Source organism: Colias eurytheme, chromosome 4, assembly GCF_061535395.1.
Source record: "Colias eurytheme isolate Ceu_HAF_F1 chromosome 4, ilColEury1 Martin Lab GWU primary, whole genome shotgun sequence".
Taxonomy (NCBI): Eukaryota; Metazoa; Arthropoda; class Insecta; order Lepidoptera; family Pieridae; genus Colias; species Colias eurytheme.
In genome coordinates, this window is record NC_142983.1 from 4,775,273 (window position 1) to 4,796,820 (window position 21,548).

The window sequence follows — 21,548 nt, forward strand, 5'->3', positions numbered from 1 at the left end:
AAAAATCTATATATATAATCTAAAATAAATACCGCGATTTAAACCGTTATAATTGTTTCATTGTAGCAATAGTGTAAATTTAAGACAAAAATACATTAGTATTTTAATTGATCTACCTAGGTCAAATTTTACTTAAATGTATTTGGAATTAGTTATTTTATAAAAATCGGTCAAGTGCTTAGACTGCAGAGGCGCACATAGAATCAAACATACAAACAAACAAGCATACATGCAGCTCAAACACATTACCCTCTTTCTGGGTCCGTCGGGTAGAAAAAAACAAGGCGATTTGAAAACCACATATTTTTATTTTTTTTGTAGATAAATTTTGTACATTAATATAATTCATCAAAATCTAAATATTCTACTCCTTCAAAGGACTGATCATCACTCTGTTTCGAAGTACTGGCAAGAGGGTACGGGGCATCTTCAGTATCTGTAAATATGATAGAGTAAATATGATTTTTTTTCTTATGGTTTGATTGATTAATAGATAGATAGCTGTATGAAAACAGTTATCACTATACTATGTAGTAAAATCTAAACTAGGTACTTTATTTGAGGCTGGTTGGATTGGATATAACTTCTTGACTCAAATTGTGCTGGTCGCACTATAAAAACTAGTTTTTGTTTACATACAAATAACCTCAAATTAAATTGCGAAAACGTAATAATCGCCATACATACATACATTAAACACTCGTCACTAATGGAATATTCTATTTTACGTAGTACTGAGCAAAAATAAATGGAATCTCACCGGTATATTCTGCTGTACGTTTGTAAACGTTTTCCAAATCAGTCAATAAATTTCCAGCTTGAAATTCGGACAAACACCGAATAAAAACTTTATACACCACATCACGGACACCGCTACGTTTAACCTTTTTCATGATGTCTCCTTTTTTATTTAAATTTCTTGTTCTAAATAACAATTTTATCTCAATAATTCTCCACTTCACGAAAAAAACAACAAATTTTTATTCAACTTGACAGCTACATTGCCAATTCAGGGTTGCCAGGTAATGAAAAACGAATTAGTTCCAAAATAATTAATTTCATCTCTTTTATGTCGTACTATACTCTCTGTTCCCGCCACTTTAGCATTTACTGAAAGAGTCTTTTCGGTCATGAATGTGAAGTGGCGGGAAGAGAGAAACCGAGCTTCATTAAAAATTAATTAAAAATGAGCTCTTGAAATATATAAATTTAGATTTGGAATGTTTGGATTCGTATAATTCATTTAAAAATAATGAAAAATTCTTAGTTACTGCATAAAGTACAAAAAAAATACATTTTTAAAAATATTTATTTACTCTTTATTTACCTCCTTTAAAATCAGATATACTCTATTTCTTCGAATAAAAGTTGGCAACCCAAGCCATGCTTGATGCGCGCACGATCGTCAGTAGGATACATCCAGCACCGCGGCCTTGAGCCGACGTACGTCGGGGATTGACCGTGAATAAGACGCTTAATTTACCTGTACATACCTACGCAAAATGTTACTACACGCTCGGTTTTCATATAGATCGACGAACTATTTCCTATTTATTATTTCCTTCTTTCTCGATATAGTTCTGTGCTAGCTAGACTGTGCAGCAGCATATGTTGTTTTGATAATACATGATATACTTATTACCACATATAATATTATATCTAATACCTATGGTTGCTTTTTCCATTTAATCGGAATCTTACCAAAAACGGTCCGAGCGAGAGGTCTCCCCACTTCCCAAAACGAAATGGTCCTTGTCTAACCTTTTGACAACAACCAATCATGTAGAAATGGTAGTTAGGGTGACCATGAATTTGTTAGACTTTGCACCATCTAACAAGTTATGTATCGGTAAAAAATATTTAAATTTAGGACTTAAAAGCGAAATCCTCAACTTACGGTACACTATGTTTTACTTTATTTTTATATTGTATTAAATTAGGTTAGCGTATCATCCGTTATATTATGTATGTAGATGTAGTATGTACTGTACATTTACCCGTTCAAGAAATTTGTCCCTTATTTTGTTGAGCCATAGTCACCTAGTTAGAAAGAGGCATGTCCCCTGCGACTACTTCCATCAGGAAATTCTTCATAGTTACGATGATCCTTACGTAATATCAAATTTTGTAGTGGATCTTTTAAGGATCCTTCGCCTTAATATTTTTCAAGCGATAGTATTTCATATTATATGTGGTTATGTTAGGTAGAATTAAAAAGCTATTGAATTACATTCAGAGTATTTTTATTTCTTAAAATCAATTATTATTTATTACATATATTATATCACTTTTGTGTACTATTAAATGTATGATAGTAACTAAACAAACCAAATTAGTAAATAACTGGTAGGTACTAAACTATCTCAACAATCTTTATTTATAATGAGATCAATATTATACAACGTTATAACATCACTAAATGAAAATGAGAAAAACAAAACCTTTTGAATAATTATTGTAATGATATTAATCAATATAGAAACCAAACCAATTTCATAGGAACACTTGAAACACTTACAATCAACTATATCAATTTAGTAACAAAATAAAGATCCGTAAGTTCTGTAATTGCAGATCTTGGCAGCGAATAGCCGTATTCGTATCCATATCCCCGGATATACATTTTAACGTTTAAAAAAAAAGTTTTGGCATATGACTACAACAAATATACCAAACATTAACTTAATAATAGTTAATGTGTATTAAAAAAAAGAAATATTTAAATTAAAGTACTTTAATTGATCATGAATACTAATGTATTCATGTGGTATCATCTTCTAGTCCCTCTCTAGTCGCATCAAAGTTGTTATATTCTTTCTTCTTAACTTCTACACTCTTTATTGAGGCATATATCTGATTGTCTTTGATTTTGTTCAATATTTTGTCATCATGAAAGGGGTGGTTATGTACATTAAGCCTAAAATTAAATAAGAAACATTCAATTAAAATTAAAATTGCTAATGTATAGTAAGAATACTATTAATCCCTACTAATATTATAAATGCGAAAGTAACTCTGTCTGTCTGTCTGTTACGCTTTCCCACTTAAACCTCTCAAACCGATTTTGATGAAATTTGGCACAAGCAATCTTTAGACGCTGAGAAAGAACATAGGCTACCTTTTATTGCGAAATATGTACCACGGGCCAAGCCGGGGCGGACCGCTAGTGCTAAATAAATTATAGTCATAACAATTATAATGATTTCATATTTTAAAATACACAGATAAAGTTGTTTAGCATTAGTATTTTGGCATGAGTTTAGCTTATTTTCATGTGTTAGCATAGAACCTATAGTGTCGCGAGTCTGACTAACACTTAATAATTTTTTATATATTCCCTATTTCTTCTATCTACATTACCTTACCTATTTGTAATAATATCTCCTTCTGTGTCAACAAAAGCTTGGCATTGTTTTCTCCGATAATCTGCACATCTCCATCGACGCTTAAAACCTTGGAAAGATTGATGATGCATGAGGTAGATATAGCGATTTAAAATCAATTGCAAAGCGCCTCTAGTAGATATTGAATACTGTTGATGTTTATAATCTGAAAATAGAATTAAGTTTATTATCAATATGCAATATACAAGTTCTTAATTTCATAATAGTAATTTGAATCTAAAAAAAACATAAAAAAAATAAAATTAATAAAGATTTTTAATCATGTTGGAATTTTAATATACTTAATTAATATTTCTACTGTAAATCTTTAAAAAATTAAGTATTTGAATTAAAATGACATATATGGCCACTAGTTAATTGTGTAGTGATTTAGATATTAGTGAACTTTAATTACAAACATACAAATTACGAAGTAATAAATTACCTACCAGTATTCACTGTAATATCTGCCATAACATTAGGTGCATCATTAAATTTATCAGCAGTTGGATCATTATTACTAGTATTGTTAGCAAAAGTCAAATTTTTATCAATATTTGATGGGTTTTCTTGCGTATCACCTTCATATAAATTAACATTATAAAAACTTTGTTGTATTATGTCCGTTGCAGATTCTGTGCTGGGTTGAATTTCATTAAAATTAAAAGTATTGGACAAATCAGGAAAAGTGGTAGGGCTGAAAACAATAAAATATAAATATATTGATAGAACTCTTGGTAAAGAATTAGACATTTATGTAAATCATCTAAAATATTAGAACACATACATCATCTCGGGCAGATCAAGTGTTGGTTCAACATAGTTATTGTTTCCCATAGTTTCTGGCACAGATCCCTGAAATAAATTCATATTAGAGTGGGGGCGAACTTGTGTTCTACCAAGAAACAGAATGATGTGTTATGTGTAATACCATGAGATTAAAAACTCTTTATCAATAGAAAACCACATCATCACTGGGTGTCAATATTTTATATTAAAAAAGGTAAAATGTAAAACCCTGCAAAATTTGTAATAAGTAATATAAATCAAAATCTCAGAAAAATTGCTTAAAAACATAATTATTATTATATTAGTGCAAAACCATTGACAATATACAAATAAAATATTCTACATATTTATATTGTTATACATTTCTTCATAACTGTCATTATAATTTATACCAATGTTTTTATGATTCAAAAGTTAATTAAATTGCCAGCCCATAATTTAAAGTTTGTCATTTATCTAAATAAATTACTTGATAATAAAGCTCTTTTCAGTGCCTAGACATTACTTTTAAAATTATTCCAATTGGTTGTTTCTTTCAAATAAATACCAGAAAAATTGTGAGAGCCACATGCATTTAGAAGTACATATTTCCAACATCCATGCAGGTGAATCCGTTTGGGTCAGATTATGACATAGTATTATATGTATAGAGATTATGAACATACCTTATATTCAAATTTAAATAGCAATTAAAACAAAAAACTTTCATATAACATTAACATAAAAAATTTAATGTTAAAGTTATTTATTCAATTAGTATTATGTATTTATATATTACCTGTAACGAAGAAAGTTCATTTAGTCCTAATAGCACCAACTTTGAAGCAGCTTTAAGAAATGGTTGTAAAATATTGACTGGGACTTCAACTTCTCCAGTATAAATGTATTCTACAATAAGGCCCAAAACCTCATGACTAATATCCTTAAAATTAAATTTAAAAAGCAACTTGAAATTACAAATATATTTTGTGTTACTAATTATTTTAAGGCATATTATACCTACTTACTGTGAGAAATATAATTGGATGGTCACAAGGTATTGAAGATATCAGTTCTTTTAAATATGGACTAACCAAAGATACAACATTTTTATGAACTTTAACAAGATGTCCTTCTACTGCTAAAGTCATGTCCACAAACTCTTCTTTCTAAAATATTAAAACGATTATTCCAATAAATTGTAAGTAAATGTTACAGCATGTAATTGACAATTTGACTGCCACTCACTTGTTGTAAGTAAGAAAATCCTTTTCCAATCCTGTCCTTATGAGAATTCCAAGAGAGATTATAGTATTGGTCAGACATATCGTTAGTCAATAATTCAAAATTTAATCATAAAAATAATACTTTGTACTGTAGAAATATTGTACGTCTATTCGGCACTATGTAACTGTGAGCAGATATATTCAAATAAAAATTACTTATAAATTAGTTAAATTAATAATGAGTACAATGTTGCTGGTTGTATTTCTTGGATTGTTTCTAATTTTTATTATTTCATTTGTTGTTATTATGCGACCACAGTAAGCGACGGACGCTGGAGTCTGGACCATAGGCGTAGACAGAGAAACCAATAGACAAATTGAAATCTTATGTCGCATTCACACAAGAAAAAGAGAAACTTATGCCGGTGTTGTGTAAAGAAATGAGAGAGAACGATAAAATTTTTTGTTTCACCCAGCGTGCCACTTTTTTCAAGAAAAGCAACCTACTTTGCTAAACAAAGTTTGACAGCTAACTATCGTCTTCCCTAAAATATAGTTTTTACATGTTATAAGTTAGAAGTAATTCATTGTGTTTGGTTTTGCATAATTTAAACTTACCGTTAATACCTTATAAAATAATACCATGGTGCGGTGTAGTGTTAAAGGGTGTAAAAGTGATAGTGGAACGAAAATGCCTGGATTGTCTTTTCACTCGTAAGTATACAACTCTTTATCAGTTAATAGGCCTTCATGATATTTTAGCGTGTTAATATATTGTGTATCACGTGCTGTTGACTTGAATACATTGTTTAAAAACCACAAAAATAATAATTATAAATTTTAACCTAAAAAATTTTGTGTTGCCAACTTTTCTACAAATTGTTACCCACTATTATGTGAAATCTTAATATATATAAATCTTGTGTCACAATGTTTGTCCTCAATGGACTCCTAAACCACTTAACCGATTATAATAAAATTCGCACACCATGTGCAGTTCGATCCAACTTGAGAGATAGGATAGTTAAAAACATGTAAGTACCACGGGCGAAGCCGGGGCGGACCGCTAGTAATAATATATATTCTGCAGTGTGTATTTAATTAAATATCTGAAATATTCAATGGCTTTTTCCCGTACTACGCCTCCTCATTGAATTATACAGTATACCTACTATTTTCTGTAAATTGACACTTTTAAAAATTCGTTATATCTTTTGAATGGAATATCGCGGACTTTCTTGTAGGTATTGATCCATTCTATAATACCGTAGAACATTTTTTTGTTCTATCTTCAATAGATTCCGCAGCGCACGCGATGATAGAATTTTTATTAAGGATACATTATTGCATTTTTGGTAAGGATCTCTAATTTTTTTTAAAATGCAATATAGCCTATGTTGCTCAGTGAAGATGCAGCTTTCTAATGATGAAAGAATTTTTGAAATCGGTCCAGTAGTTAATGCGTGAAAACCATACATACATACATACATAATTACAAACCTTTCCTCTTTATAATATTAAGTATAGACATGTAAGTATGTATCTACATAATATCATTATGTGGATATCTCATTATTATCCACTTATATGAATAATGATATTGAGAGATTTGTATCTTACAAATTGTGGGGTAAATTTTCCCTCACATGGTAACCCTAAATATTGTGACGTAATCTTTTCTATCCCTTTCTGCGACACGCATTGCCGGTGTCTATTGGATTCTCCGTCTACGACCATAGGTCTGGACACTTCACACCATAGACCGAGCCATAGAGCTTCACACTGGACAGGACGCAGTGTCAACCTGTGGTGTCAACTGTCAAAAATAAAATACTGAATCATAGATTCAACAACTAAATACCTAAATACTCTTAGTTTTTACTTAATCTGTGATTCTATCTTTCGTGTATTATCTGTATCGTTCTTATCTGTACTTTGTAGTTTGTATTGTAAAAATCATGTAAAAATTGTAATATATACTCTAAGGGCGTCGAGTTGATAGCTGTAATTTTTTTGTGGTTAGCTATTTACTGTCGAACCTAAATCTGAAATATAACTTGACGGAAATACAGCTTAGTTTTTAAGTTATGAATTTTTAAAAACCAGAAAACTGTGTGAAAAAATAGTTACGCCATGTTACGCGCAAAATATAGGCAGTCAAATTTAGTTCCGATTACACATTCGCCACGGGGCTTCTTTGGTGACGACGTACATATAATAACATGGGCAAGCTTATATATATTTCCATGGGCAAGCCCAAGCCATGGCATGGCCCCAAGCATGGCCCTAACCGTTTATTTGTCAATGTCAGATAGACATTTCTAATTTCCATCAATACAGTAGTGAGTACTCAGAGTGAGTAGGTATAAATACAGCTACGAAATACAGTGAGATAAACGTATAGAATAAAAACAATAGGACGTAGGTATTTGGTACCTACCTACCTATTTTATTAATACTAAATTTCCTCCAAGAATCAGACAAAGGACTCAGTCAGATGAGTCAGACCGTAGTAGTAGTACTGTTGACTATATGCCTAAGACCAATAAAATACTGGTGATTATTAAAATAAGTACATAAATTAATAATTACATCTTCAAAAAATGGTCTCTTTGAATTGTTGATGAGAAGATTATTATTGAGATTTTTTATCTTAATACCACTTATCTGTACAGATTGTATTGTGAGACTTGAAAAATTATTGCTTAATATTATTTAATAATGTCACCTCTAGGTAAGGTACCAAAAATTTCAAGGGTTTTTACGGGTCAGAATAACTTGGCGAGCTATTACCGCAGGTAAGTTACCATAATTTTAATAAGAGTTTTGCATTTTGTTAGCATAGATATTCATAAAGGAATAACAATAATTATTTTAGATACAGCCAAGCAAAAATACCATGTTATGATGTTGTTGTAGTAGGAGGTGGTATTGTTGGATCTGCTTCTGCAAGAGAGTTAGCTTTGAGACACCCAAGCTTAAAAATTGCACTAATAGATAAGGAAAACAGATTTGCTTTCCATCAAAGTGGCAACAACAGTGGAGTTATTCATGCTGGCATTTACTACAAGCCTGGTTCATTGAAAGCAAAGCTTTGCGTCGAAGGTCTTAATCTGTCTTATAAATATTTTGATGAAAAAGGTATTAAATATTCAAAGTGTGGAAAACTTATAGTAGCAACAGATAGAGTAGAAGTACCTCGCCTTCTTGACTTATATGATAGAGGATTGAAGAATGGTGTAAAAGATATAAGACTATTAGATGCTGAAGAAATTAAACAATTAGAACCACATTGTAAAGGATTGCAAGCACTGTGGTCTCCACATACAGGAATTGTAGACTGGGGTGTTGTTACTCGATCCTATGTGGAAGATTTTAATAAATGTGGAGGAACAAGTTATTTGAACTTTGAAGTTAAAAAATTCATTGAAGGTGAAAATGCAGAATATCCTGTTATTATAACTGACTCAAAAGATAACACAGTACATGCAAAATATGTACTTACCTGTTGTGGTTTACAATCAGACAGTGTCGCTGTATTAACAGGTTGTCCTGAAGAACCCAGGATAATTCCTTTTAGAGGAGAATATTTATATTTATCTCCACATAAAAGCAATCTTGCTAAAGCAAATATATATCCTGTACCAGATCCAAGGTTTCCTTTCCTTGGAGTCCACTTAACTCCAAGGATTGATGGTCGTGTGATTGTTGGACCTAATGCTATTTTAGCATTTTGTAAGGAAGGTTATAGGTTAGTATTGTTGGTAAATTTTAATTATTTTAACCTCTCAACCACCGAGCAGCCAGATCCGACCGCGACACAATAGATTTTCTATTGTGTCTGTGATTCCGGGGCCTGATGGATTAAGCTAGACTTCTGGTTATTTCATTATAACCAATATTTTATAATATAAACACCAACTAAAGTTTGGGTAATTTATTATCTTTTTATTACAGATGGGGTGATATTAATGTGCAAGAATTGAAGGAAATACTTTCATTTTCTGGATTCCGAAGGATGGCACTGAAATATGCTGGCTTTGGGCTCAAAGAGATGAGCAGGTCAATCTTCATTCCATTGCAAGTGAGACAAATACAAAGATACATTCAGGATATTACAAGTAGTGATGTTGAAAGAGGACCAGCTGGAGTGAGGGCACAGGCCATGGCAAAGGATGGTATGTTGTTCTATGAAAGTTATCATTTTGTTAAATAATATTTTTGGTTACGGAAACCTTAGTTTTACTAAACTCAAGCTTATATGTATAAGTCTCATAATTTATTGCAAGTCATTTTTATTCATTTTATTTTTCCCCAACAGTAAATTGTTATGTTGTGAGTAGTTATCATTTAGACAAGGATAAATACTACTAGTACCTACATAATATAGCACATATAACGGCCGGTTCACACTTGTCTCCGTTTTATCGTGTACGTTTTTTTTCGTCGATGGCGTATGTAGTTGTATGAGCGACTTCACACATGGGACAGTATTCTGTATACAGTAAAAAATATCGATCCGTAAAAAAATTGCATTCCGTTTTGTCATCGAATACTGGACGACGGAACAGTAAAAATATACTATATAAGTAAAAATATAATATATGAAGAGCGGTGTGTGCGGGGTGTAGGAGGGTGAGTGATGCGACAGGTTTTGACTCGCATTTTCTATTGTACATTCAAAGAGAACGCGCGCATGCATTGTGTGTAATCATTGATTTGTAGATTAACGACGGTATACTGCGAGAGATTTCTGTTCCCACATCGGATCCAGTAATGACGGACGTTATATGGTGCCTATGTGTGAACAGAGAATAAATTTATGACGTTTCCGTTAAAAAAGTACAAGTAAAACGGATTTCCATGTGTGAACGGGCCGTAACATTTTGTTTAAGCAAATGAAAACAAGTGATCATAAAAAATAATCAGTAAAGTGAAATGTTAAATTTCAGGTACTCTTATTGAAGATTTTGTATTTGATTCCAAGCCCGGTTCTGGTGCGATTGGTAGCAGAGTACTCCACTGTAGAAATGCACCGTCGCCCGGTGCTACTTCATCTCTTGCTATTGCAAAAATGATTGCTGATAAAATGAGAGAAGAATTCAAGTTTTAATCAGTTTCACAGTCTGTTAAAAATTGATGTAAGCGCTAGGATTGTGTGATACTATAACAAAGATTTTTTATTTTTTTAAAGCATTTACTTACAAAATCAATATTTTTATAATTAATTTATTGTTATTCATTTTTATATTATTTTTATTTACTAAGATCAAATGCTAGTATAAGTTTGCTATTTATTGTTTTTAAAGTTATTACATTTTATTGATTGTTCATATTGTGAATCTGTGGGTGTACAAACTAACATAATATTTCAATGTTTTATAAACCAAACTTACATATAAATAAAATATTTATTATGCAATAATATAATAGCCAACTGCTTATAAATATTGGCTTAAAAAATGAATAATATATTATTGCTGTGAAATTTTTCTCAACAATAATATTTAAATAACAAAAATGTATTATAAACAAAATACATGATTGTTATATATATTAAATGGTTAAAAGTATTTTGGCATACTAATACTTATTGGTATGTTTTAAAGGTAATTATAACAAAAAAATCAATCATTTCTATTTACTAGCTATTGAACAATTCTGTAGCATTTATATTAAAACTCTATGCTTTATGTACTAATCAACAACCTGTATAGACTTTAAGCTACCATTATAAATATATTTCTTCATCTATCACATAAATAAAATTACATAATTATGTACACAGTATAAAAATATTTAGTTCTTTTACTTACATAAGCATTTCTAATTCAAATATAGCACCTAAAGTTGATCGGCAATATTCAATAGAATATTTCTTCTAGCTCCTTTTGACTCATAAATCAATAATTAACAATTTTCTTTATGGGAATGTATTAATTATTATGTTTCCAAACAACTGTGAAATAAGTTGGACTATAAACATATGTATATGGTAATTTATAAAACATTACACTCAGAATATATTATATCGAAGTAGGATAAGAATCAGTGAAGATACACATTACACACATACAAAACACAATTTTTGATTTCACAATGATAGTAAAAAAGCATAACATTATTACTTTTGATTGGACATTATATGTACAATATTATATTATATCTTAATATGAATTATGTATGTATCTATATTTGGAAAGATTCTAACAATATAGACGCTTGCCTTTATACATAATTATTAAAATAATAAAATGTTAAATACATATTTTAGATAGATTTTTAAGCTATTGCATAGCTTTTATCTCAGACTGAGCGCGGCGACCAAATGTAAAAATTCCGTAACGAAAAAACCTACCACCCCCCACTCCAACCAGCACAGCGATGCGATGCTATGCAATAGCTTTATCGCGGTAGTGCTCGAGTGCCACACGTATTTTTTATTTATTTGCAGAAATATTTTTACATTTAAATATTTTGCTAATAATCAGGCTTGGGCACTTAGCTACTTCAAAGTTTGTTGTTTTCTGCATCTATCAATTATTATACTTCAAATATTATATCATCTATTTTTTATAAGCCTGTTAAACTACCTATAAGAAACATTATTATTGCAATATTTTTTACCATGATACTGATGGATTATACATATGTTTTTTTATTAAAGTTTGATTAGATATTGTTATTAGTTTTAAGATTTGTTAATAATAAATTTAAATAAAAATAATTATGTTATTCCTGAAGACTTCTTTTTTGAAATGCTTTAATTTCCTCCTGTACCAAAAATATGTCACTTAAAATCCTGAGTCATTCTATGGCTATGCCTTTCCTAGTGAAATAAATATACTGTACTTTGAGATCATATATTGTGGTCATGTGGAATAGTATATTGCTGACTACTACTATATATTCCGAGAATCCAAACATAGAATAAACTGAAACAAAAAGCATTGTCCTTAGTGAAAACTTATAAAAGCTTAATTATTTACAAATATGTTTATCAATCACTTACCATAAGGTTCACACAGTCTATTGTGTCTTAAAAAGAAATAGGCCGCAAATGCAAAGGACCCAACATTAATGAAAAATGCTCGCCATTTCAGTTTTAAAGAGTATGCTTCTGTTGGGGAACTAGTTTGTCTTCTTCTATATTTTGTCAGCATCATGCAAGTGAAGAACATGTAAAATATTGATGTTCCAATAAATGTTTTAAAGCATGCCTCATGATACGCTGAAAAAAAAAATATATTTCATTAAGTCTCAATGAACTACTTATTAAATATAATATGTAGTAAAAAAAAAAATAAAAAAGGTAAATTTTTGGAAATACTGTATTGACACTGGATAAGTCAAAGTTTGAATTAAAAATGTCAGTATAAAATGGGTCAAACTGGAATCTGAAGCAGCCAGTTACATTTATTATATTAACATTAAATCTAAAATTAGTTTCAATGTGTACATGTTTTAATTGATCTATGAACTTACGATAGTTAAAAGATGATGTCCACTGTGTCAATCCCAATAAGGCTAAATTTTCAATAACATTTAAAAATACTGCTAACTTTACTACAATTAAACAATTTTTTCTAATGATGCTCCTATAATATTCCCATCGCAAATAAATTATAAAAAACCTTAATGGAGCGTGAATGAATATAGCCGTTTTCCAAATAGTTCGTTGTGGTTCATAATTTCCGATTGATGCTGATATCGACGGAAACACATTTGGAACTTTGCAGTGAGTATTATTTGCTCTCTCAAAATCTTTATACATAGTCATTAGGACACACATAACAAATGCAAATAATGGAAGAGACACTGTAACAAAGCCCAATTTAGTTATTGGAATTTTAATAAAATACTTTTTTTCGGATGCATTATGGAGTGGTAAATACATTGGCAATTGTTAATTATACATAGGAAGCACGATATACTTATTAAAAGTAACTACTTTAGTCAGAAACTTAGATTACGAGTAAATTATTGCAGTAAAAGCTGAGCTGCAATCTGCATTCTGCAATGCATCTGCAATTTATCAGACTGCCAGCAATGAGCAAATGTCAAAAGTCAAAACAAATGGTATAGAGCAATAGAGCTTCTTGGTATAGAGAATCTAATGTCAGTTTACAGAGTTGCTATTTTAATATTTATAAATTTATTTCTAGACTAGTTATTTGGTAAAATTATAATTAACTTTAATCTACAAATCACTTTTTTTATTCGTGACAATTAAACATTAAAACAAAATATTAACATAACAAAAACAAAAGCGTGTTGTCCGAGCACACGTGTTAGATGTGAAATTTCTATGGCAAGATACCAAAATCACAAAATCGTCGCCTTACTCCATGACGTGACGGTATAGCCATGACGCGACCCATAAATTTTACTCTCAACACGTCAACCGAATATACGCACCATACGTACGCAAAAAAGTTTACTGTAACTTACGACTGGTTTATAATTATTAATCTCCTCGTCCCGGCATTCAATTTTCAAATCATTAATGTTCCATAAAAAAATAAAATAACAGAAAATTGATCGTGTATTAGTCAGTTCTTTAAAGAAACGAATCTTCAATGGCGGCGCTTATCATTCCCTCTCGCTCACACACGGCCGTACGGTATGCAAAAAAAAATAGGGTAAAGTAAAATGTATTTAATTTTCCCTGTTATAATTTTTGGAAGAAGTGTACAAATACAACCCTCGAATTTAAGGTTTTTGTGTGGGGGGAGGGGAGGGGGGAGTGGTGGGAATCCCTCCTCCAAAGGGGGGGGGGGTGAGGAGTCACTTAGTTTCTGAGATATTGGAGTTTAAAGTTTTGAGAATTGCCTTGAAATTGCAAAAAAAAATATGGACAAGAAATAATATGAACTTTTCACAGTAATATCACCAAGTTTTGGGTAATTATTGTACCGGCGAGCCTAATTTTTTTTTTTTAGTTTGTAACATTTTCGCCATTTATATTTAGAATGACAATTATGTATTTGCTATAGTAAATAATATTTTCTTTAATAATACATATATTCTTTGGGGAAAGTTGTTCAGTTTATGGGCTAATTACGAGACTACGAGTATTAATGGGGATTTTGTTGCGTTCTGTATATGTCATTTGATAGTTCATATAAATACACAAATATCATAACAAAACAGTTTGTCAACAAACAAATTAAAATAATTAACAAAATAATAAATAAAATAATTATCAATTTACGTTATTTTTATTTTCTTTTTTGCTGATCCTACCATCTGTCAAAGTCAGCTTTGGCCGCCATTGAAGATTCGTTTCTTCATTGAACTAGCTAATACGAGTATATTTTATTGGACGTTGGTTTGCTTAGTTGGTTTGGGCCAAAAAAGTTCCCGTTTCAATTACCTACTCCAGGGAGTAGGAAATTCCTCTTGGTTTAATTTCTGAGCAGTTTTTAGTAAAGCAGAAGGCTGTTTAGTTCACATGAAAGGTAATATAAAAAGGTATATTTTTACGCTTAATTGCAACCGTGAGCGCTTAGCCAATACAAAAGACATTATTGACCTTTATAATATACCTTACCCCTTAACTCTTTAAATGTGATGGTGGTGGTGGTGGTAGTACGTACAATAATTGTTTTTGAAGATGTACAATCTTAAAATTTTGATTGATATCATAACTTGTGTTGAGTTAGGTAACAAAGAGTAGTACTAGTTAGTTAGGCAATCTTGCGAAAATAATGTAACTAGTGATTTCTTAGGTAGAATAAGTAGGTACTTGTTACTTTTTTTTTGACGTGAAAACGTCTTATAATTCGATAGAGCCGGCTGCACGCACGAAAAAACATGACTCATGCGGCGTTACGTCGCTCTGAGGCGTTCCATGTAAGGTAAAGTGCGAGCGAGAGTGCGGAACGAGCGACAAATAAGCACAATCGGACGTTGTCACGTTCAACTTTCGTCAGTAATCCGACTTTACAGACAACCAATTTTTTAATAACTTATTGGGCTTGAAATTCCACACCACGTGATCTACGCCAAGACAAGGAAACCTCTATAGATCATGTGGTGAGTTATCATGCAGTGATATGCTGCGGCGTAGAATCATTGATAAAACAAAAAACAGTTACCTGGCAACGCACAACCCTATATCGTTAGCTGATGATCCACGGTGAGGGTTTTTATACATTCGATAAGTAGACGCCTACGATTTATATCATAAACTCGCTATGATTATTGTTTAACTTAGAACTTAGAAATAATATGTCATAGTAATGTTTATACATCATGGAAGAGCTTTTAAATAAAAATATTTTTAAGGACGCTGAACTTTTAAAATACGCTCCAGATTATAATTGTGAAGATATTTATTTACGTCTTGAGCATCGAAGAGATATGGTATGTTGGTTCAAAGTAATGTATGTATTACTTTACTCTTTGAAAGTAATTATTGTAATGAAATAGGTGTAGTAAAGAGCTTATTAAATACATCTTTAAACGGAAGCTTCAAAATTGAATTTTCATTTGCAATTTATTCTATTTATTTAAATACCTAACTACCTTGTGTATAACTTCCTCCTTTTCACTTTTAAATTATTATTTTCAGGCAAAGGATACACAAAAACACCGGCAAAAAATTAATCAAACAAAAATGTACGTAATATTGACATACTTACCTATATATAATATTTTAATATATCTAGATACTGACCGTCTACTGAAATGTTGCAGTTAGGTTTTTTTTCATAATTTTCACTTAGCCAGTACCTACGGTAGCTATCCGGGAAAATAATATCTGAAAACTAAAAGGGATTTTCTGGATGATTGATTAAATACTTACAGTTCTAAGTTTAGTGTTCCAATACTTTTCTCGCGTTAATTTTTTAGGTGATTGTGCTAAAAAAGCGTGATTTATAGTATACTTTAGCTCTCCTCGACATTTTTCTCTACGCACCTTATTTTTATGCTAATTAGGCCCCTGTTGGTCTTAGCGTGATGATATATATTATAATATATTAGCCTGCCCTATAGCCTTGCTCGATAAATGGCAATAAAGCTATCTAACACCGAAATAATTTTTCAAAACAGACCAGTAGTTCCTGAGATTAGCGCAATAGTCATTGAGCATTAAAACAGGTAGAATTACGTAAAAAAATGTATTTTTTTCAGAAAATTGGAGCATAAAATCTACAATAATTCTTTCTATAAAGTGAATACTGAATTAGCGAAACTTCATAGTTTATTTCGAAATAAAGATGCGGATAATCAGTTGATATTAAAAAACTGTAAAAAGCGAAACAAATATTATAAAGTTCCAGTTAAAGCAGATGGTCAAAATTATCATAAAAACGCATCCAAAAAGGAAGCCTATTCGTTACAAAATGAATTGTGTGCATACATGCAGAACAGTCACGATTTTCCCAATTTAACAGTAGAAAATGAAAGCCATTTTAAAATTTTACCGAAACTAAAGGCAACCGAATTGTCACATAACAATCCCTATAAAGAGGAGGTTGATATCGCAGGACATTTTGATGCACATGAGAAAAATAACAGCAATAGCGATAAAACTACGGAAATTTCTTATCCCAGCAGTGATTATGACTTTGAAACAATAATTACACTAAACGATCAGAATAAATTACATACATTTGATACAGAACATCCCGAAGAATTTACAAAAGAAACTGATTTGCAATCACTTTTAATAATGATGACTATTACTTCAAATTACAGTGAACCAAATAATGACATACATTCTCACGAAAATGATAATTACCAAGATTTAAAAGAAAATACAGAACTTCCTAACAGTTACAAAATACAAGAGATCATTGATGATAACATCTCAGATAAAAACTCAATTAGTGATATATTAAAAGTAAAACCACTGAGTGAAAATCGTGAGATGACTTTATGTAAAAAATATTTACGAAAATGGAAATCGTACGTTAAGATTAAAACAGAAAATATGATTAACCGCCAGAGAAAACAAACTCTCAATATGTTTCTTGACAAAATTAGTAAAGCAAAAAGAACTGTGAATGATACGGCAGAGCCTACACATAAAGCAAAAGTTCACGTACGAGATTATAATAGTTATCAACACAGGTAAGATTTTAATTTCTGAAACTTAGACTTTAAATATTGTTCAAAATGTTCACAAGATTTTTATTTGTAGATACAAGGTTCAAAGAAATATAATTGCATTACAAAAGGCTAAACTAGAGCAACAAAATAAATTGATAGAAGAGCTCAAGTATAACAAAATAATCGAAGCTTCCCGACATTCTTTAGACACCATGAAAGAAGAAGTTAGAAAAACTTATTACGAAATCGACAAACATTTAAAACCCAAAATCAAATTGCTAACCAATGAGCTTAATATTAAAGAAATCGAAGGTACGTAACTATGAACCACGGATCGAGGAAACAATCAACAAAACAATAAAATGATTGGATTTTAAACAAAGATATAAAATACTTAATTGAATCTTTACAGAGCCGTCATTAGTATTACAATGTCTAAAAGTGCCTCAATTTTTACAAAGGATGGAAGCTAGAGCCCGTAAACGAGAAGAAAAGCATGCCATAATAAGGGAGAGAAGGAAACAAATGGAAGAAGAAAAAATACGACTTAAACAGCAGGTAATTTTTAATCAATGTGTAGTCAGAATGGTACCTAATTCTAAAAGCATGTGCGTATTAAATGCTATGTATCTAACTACTAATACATTATCTAATAAATGTTGAATTAATAGGCAGAATTAGAGAAGGTTGAAATGGATAAAGAAGAAAAACTGAAAAGAATGAAGGAATTGAAACAAAAACGTAAAAAAGAAAAGATAGAAAATATAAGGAAAAAACAACACGCAGAACGATTAAGAGCTTTAACTGTAATGGCTGACTTACATTATGAAAAAAGTTTAATGTTGAAATATGGACTTCGGCCATTTCAACTGTTAATTCAAATTAAACAACAAAAAATTGAAAAAGCGCGGGCACATTATAAGTTCCAGTTAATGAAAAATATTTTTTTAAATTGGATGTTTTATACAGAAGATATGTGGTTTGAAAGAAATTACAAAGCCGAAGAATTTTATAGAAAAACAATTTTAAAACGAACTTTTAATGCTTTAAAAGAGGTGATTTAACATCTTATCTTAATCTTAATATCTAGTCTAGTACTATTATAAAGGCGAAAGTTTGTAAGTATGGATGTATGTATGTTTGTTACTCTTTCACGTAAAAACTACTGAATGGATTTGAATGAAACTTTACATCAATATAGCTTATACATCAGAATAACACATAGGATAGGTTTTTCCCGGAAATCCCACGGGAACGGGAACTATGCGGGTTTTTCTTTGAAAACGCGGGCGAAGCCGCGGGTGGAAAGCTAGTTAATAATATCGTTTGAATGTTATCTTCGTATTATAAATATGTGTGTGTATGTCAGACAAGCAAAGAATGATTGTTTTATAAGTTTAATCAATAGGCCTATAGATACTTAGCTATGTTTTATTTTTTTAGCATCATTATGAATACATCTTAAAAAAGCAAGTTGCTGAGGACTATTATGATCTATACGTAACGCAGATAACGTTTAGGAGGTTCCGTGAATACGTCAAAATCATGAAAGAAGAGTTTTCAATGAAATGGACCAAGGCGGTGAATTATCACAATTGGTAAATACTAAATATGTATTACCCCCATTTGTCAGGTAGTTGCCCGACTGGTGTAGGCGAGCAAGCGTGATGTAATATGTTTTACTTAAACATTCTGGCAAATAAATAATGATTTGATTTGATTTTTTTTGCGTGAGAGTAAAAGACCGCACTTTATTGTCGTTTTATAAACTGCCTGTCTACTTATCGTTTTTGGTATATAAGCATACATCTTTTTTCTTGAAAAATGTAAGGAGATAAAAATCTGAATTCTATTCGATAATTAATGGATTATTTTTGTTTTCCAACAGTAACCTTCTATTCAAGACGTTCACATGCTGGCGGACATTGCCGGCGCTAAATGCTTTACAGCGTGAACAGGAAGCGAGGAAATTGAAATGGCGACAGAAAGTGTTACAAGTAGTACCTGATTACAAACCACCGGACGATTAAATCTATAATATTCTGAATTGTAGGTATAAGTAGTAGGTACTTAGTACAGGTTAATGTGAGGATACATCGATTATCGATGGTAATAAGTATTACCCGCATCTATACATATAATAAAATCGTAGGAAACTCAAAACTATGTACATCGAATATTTTGAAGTGTAACTTCTTTAGGCGCGTTGAGAGTAAAATTTCAAGGTCGCGTCATGGCAATACCATCACGTCATGGAGTAAGGCGACGATTTTGCTATCTTTGAATCTTGCCAAAGAAGTTTCACTTCTGACACGTGTGCTCAGCACACACGCTCTTTTTTTTATAGAATAGGCCCAACCAACAAATCGTTGCTCTATAGAAGGGATAAGAACGTTTCAGAGGTGCTAACTGGTAGTTCTCTATGGGTGATAAGAACGTTCTATAAACCCCAAAGTGGCGCATTTATAAAGCCATTTGATGGTATTGTGTTGCTGTAGCAGCAACTCAGATGCCAATTGGACCTATAGAAGAGTACACTTATAGAATCGCGATGCTGTTATAGAGCGAGGTAGTGATATAAAAGGAACCGCGATGCTGTTACAGCGCGAAGTTGTGTTTTAAGAGTAACCACAAATCTTTTGTAGCACGAAGTTGCGATGTACAAGTCACTGCGACGCTATAATTATAATACAAAATGGTAAATCGTGTACCAATTGATAATACGAGTAAATAACTATAGGAACCATCATCGTGGTGTCGAGTATTAATTTTTGTTACACTGTTAATTATGTTAGATACATAAACTGACTTGTGAATGAAATTTTACTGATAGATTATATGCATAATTACGCTGTTTTTTTCATGCCCCCCTCGAATTATTGAGTTTTAAGTAATTAAAAAACTAATTTTACACCAAATTGCTTTATAGGATGCCAAATAGCAACTCCGTGGCTATTATACGTCCGCAAACGAACGTAGTTTTGACAACTGTCATGTCATATACTGGATTAAATTATACTCGGATTTTTAATTAGATAAAGTAAACTGACAGCAGCTAATGTCACTTTGTAAAATAATGTTGCCACATTTAAAGTAATAGTGAGGAATTCAGTTCTCATTCAATCAGATGAATGAACAATGAGTGTGAATAGTTCATCATTTCAAACTATAAAATAACATTATTTCTAATTGTAATATATAAAGCTATATAAGATATAAGTTACTAGTATAATGTAATTATAATCATTTTTTTATTTTTATTTTTACGATGTTTACGTTACTGTTTTCTTAATTTTTTCGTTAATTGTAACTAATTACGTTGTGTTTGTTGTCATTATTGTGTTTATTTGGTGTTATATTGTTACACACTAAATATTCACTAGACGATCGATTCAATTTCATTCATTCCCGAATTTGAATCATTCACTTTGTGACAACTCTATTTTTATTTCATCAAAAACTGACAACACAGAAAACGTCAGTTTACTTTATCTAATTAAAAATCCGAGTATAGTAGGGTTCCCTGATGTAAATAGAAAACCCATATATAAGTCAGTTCAATAAAGAAACGAATCTTCAATGGCGGCCAAAGCTGACTTTGACAGATGGTAGGATCATCAAAAAAGAAAATAAAAATAACGTAAATTGATAATTATTTTATTAATTATTTCAAATTGTTTGTTGACAAACTTTTTTGTTATTGTATTTGTGTATTTATATGAATTATCATATTTACGTATACAGAATGTAATAAAATCCCCATAATACTTGTAATAAGCCCATAAAACTGAACAACTTTTCCCAAAGAACATATTTTGTCAAATTCCAATAAAACATTATTTACTTTCGCAAATGCATAATTGTCATTGTAAATTTATTATAAAAACTAATATAGGGAAAATCAAATACATTTTAGTGATTTTATTTTTCCATTTTTTTTTTTGCATACCGTACGGCCGTGTGTGAGCGAGAGGGAATGATAAGCGCCGCCATTGAAGATTCGTTTCTTTAAAGAACTAACTTATAACATGTTTTATTTTGTATTTTCTAGTGTAAATTCCGATTTTTAGATTCCGATCCCGAAGTGTCAAGCAAAACACTAGTGTCTGAA

General features: G+C 31.0%; 4 protein-coding genes across 8 annotated transcripts; 2 read left to right on the top strand and 2 right to left on the bottom strand.

Moving 5' to 3' along the window:
• Nucleotides 1-2,281: 2,281 nt before the first annotated feature.
• On the bottom strand, nucleotides 2,282-5,717 carry LOC149908915 (uncharacterized). Of its 3 annotated transcripts, none has more exons than XM_090101594.1 (7): nucleotides 5,400-5,717; nucleotides 5,176-5,320; nucleotides 4,951-5,060; nucleotides 4,171-4,238; nucleotides 3,833-4,080; nucleotides 3,366-3,549; nucleotides 2,282-2,917 (listed from the first exon to the last, which is right to left on the bottom strand). In XM_090101594.1, exons 1-7 carry the CDS (start codon nucleotides 5,475-5,477, stop codon nucleotides 2,761-2,763), a joined length of 990 nt encoding a protein of 329 aa, XP_089957720.1. In that variant the 5' UTR covers nucleotides 5,478-5,717; the 3' UTR covers nucleotides 2,282-2,760. The 3 variants fall into 3 exon arrangements, with proteins under 3 accessions (XP_089957720.1, XP_089957721.1, XP_089957719.1); XM_090101593.1 differs by having other exon boundaries at nucleotides 2,283-2,917; nucleotides 4,951-5,094; nucleotides 5,180-5,320; XM_090101595.1 differs by lacking the exon at nucleotides 4,951-5,060 and having other exon boundaries at nucleotides 5,180-5,320.
• Nucleotides 5,718-7,763: 2,046 nt separating this feature from the next.
• L2HGDH (L-2-hydroxyglutarate dehydrogenase) lies at nucleotides 7,764-12,115 on the top strand. The gene is made up of 4 exons (XM_090120494.1): nucleotides 7,764-8,175; nucleotides 8,256-9,128; nucleotides 9,335-9,555; nucleotides 10,330-12,115. The coding sequence occupies exons 1-4, from the start codon at nucleotides 8,099-8,101 to the stop codon at nucleotides 10,488-10,490; spliced, it is 1,332 nt and encodes a 443-aa protein (XP_089976620.1). The 5' UTR covers nucleotides 7,764-8,098; the 3' UTR covers nucleotides 10,491-12,115.
• LOC149908917 (post-GPI attachment to proteins factor 2-like) lies at nucleotides 12,063-13,431 on the bottom strand. Its single transcript, XM_090120495.1, has 3 exons — nucleotides 12,863-13,431; nucleotides 12,390-12,608; nucleotides 12,063-12,312 (listed from the first exon to the last, which is right to left on the bottom strand). The coding sequence occupies exons 1-3, from the start codon at nucleotides 13,272-13,274 to the stop codon at nucleotides 12,185-12,187; spliced, it is 759 nt and encodes a 252-aa protein (XP_089976621.1). The 5' UTR covers nucleotides 13,275-13,431; the 3' UTR covers nucleotides 12,063-12,184.
• A 1,514-nt stretch (nucleotides 13,432-14,945) lies between these two features.
• Nucleotides 14,946-19,777, top strand: LOC149908918 (uncharacterized). Of its 3 annotated transcripts, XM_090101597.1 has the most exons (9): nucleotides 14,946-15,518; nucleotides 15,668-15,745; nucleotides 15,954-16,000; nucleotides 16,517-17,458; nucleotides 17,529-17,749; nucleotides 17,850-17,995; nucleotides 18,109-18,492; nucleotides 18,881-19,035; nucleotides 19,326-19,777. In XM_090101597.1, the coding sequence occupies exons 2-9, from the start codon at nucleotides 15,743-15,745 to the stop codon at nucleotides 19,465-19,467; spliced, it is 2,040 nt and encodes a 679-aa protein (XP_089957723.1). In that variant the 5' UTR covers nucleotides 14,946-15,518; nucleotides 15,668-15,742; the 3' UTR covers nucleotides 19,468-19,777. The 3 variants fall into 3 exon arrangements, with proteins under 3 accessions (XP_089957723.1, XP_089957722.1, XP_089957724.1); XM_090101596.1 differs by having other exon boundaries at nucleotides 14,946-15,745; XM_090101598.1 differs by having other exon boundaries at nucleotides 14,946-15,745; nucleotides 17,084-17,458.
• The last annotated feature ends 1,771 nt before the right edge of the window (nucleotides 19,778-21,548 follow it).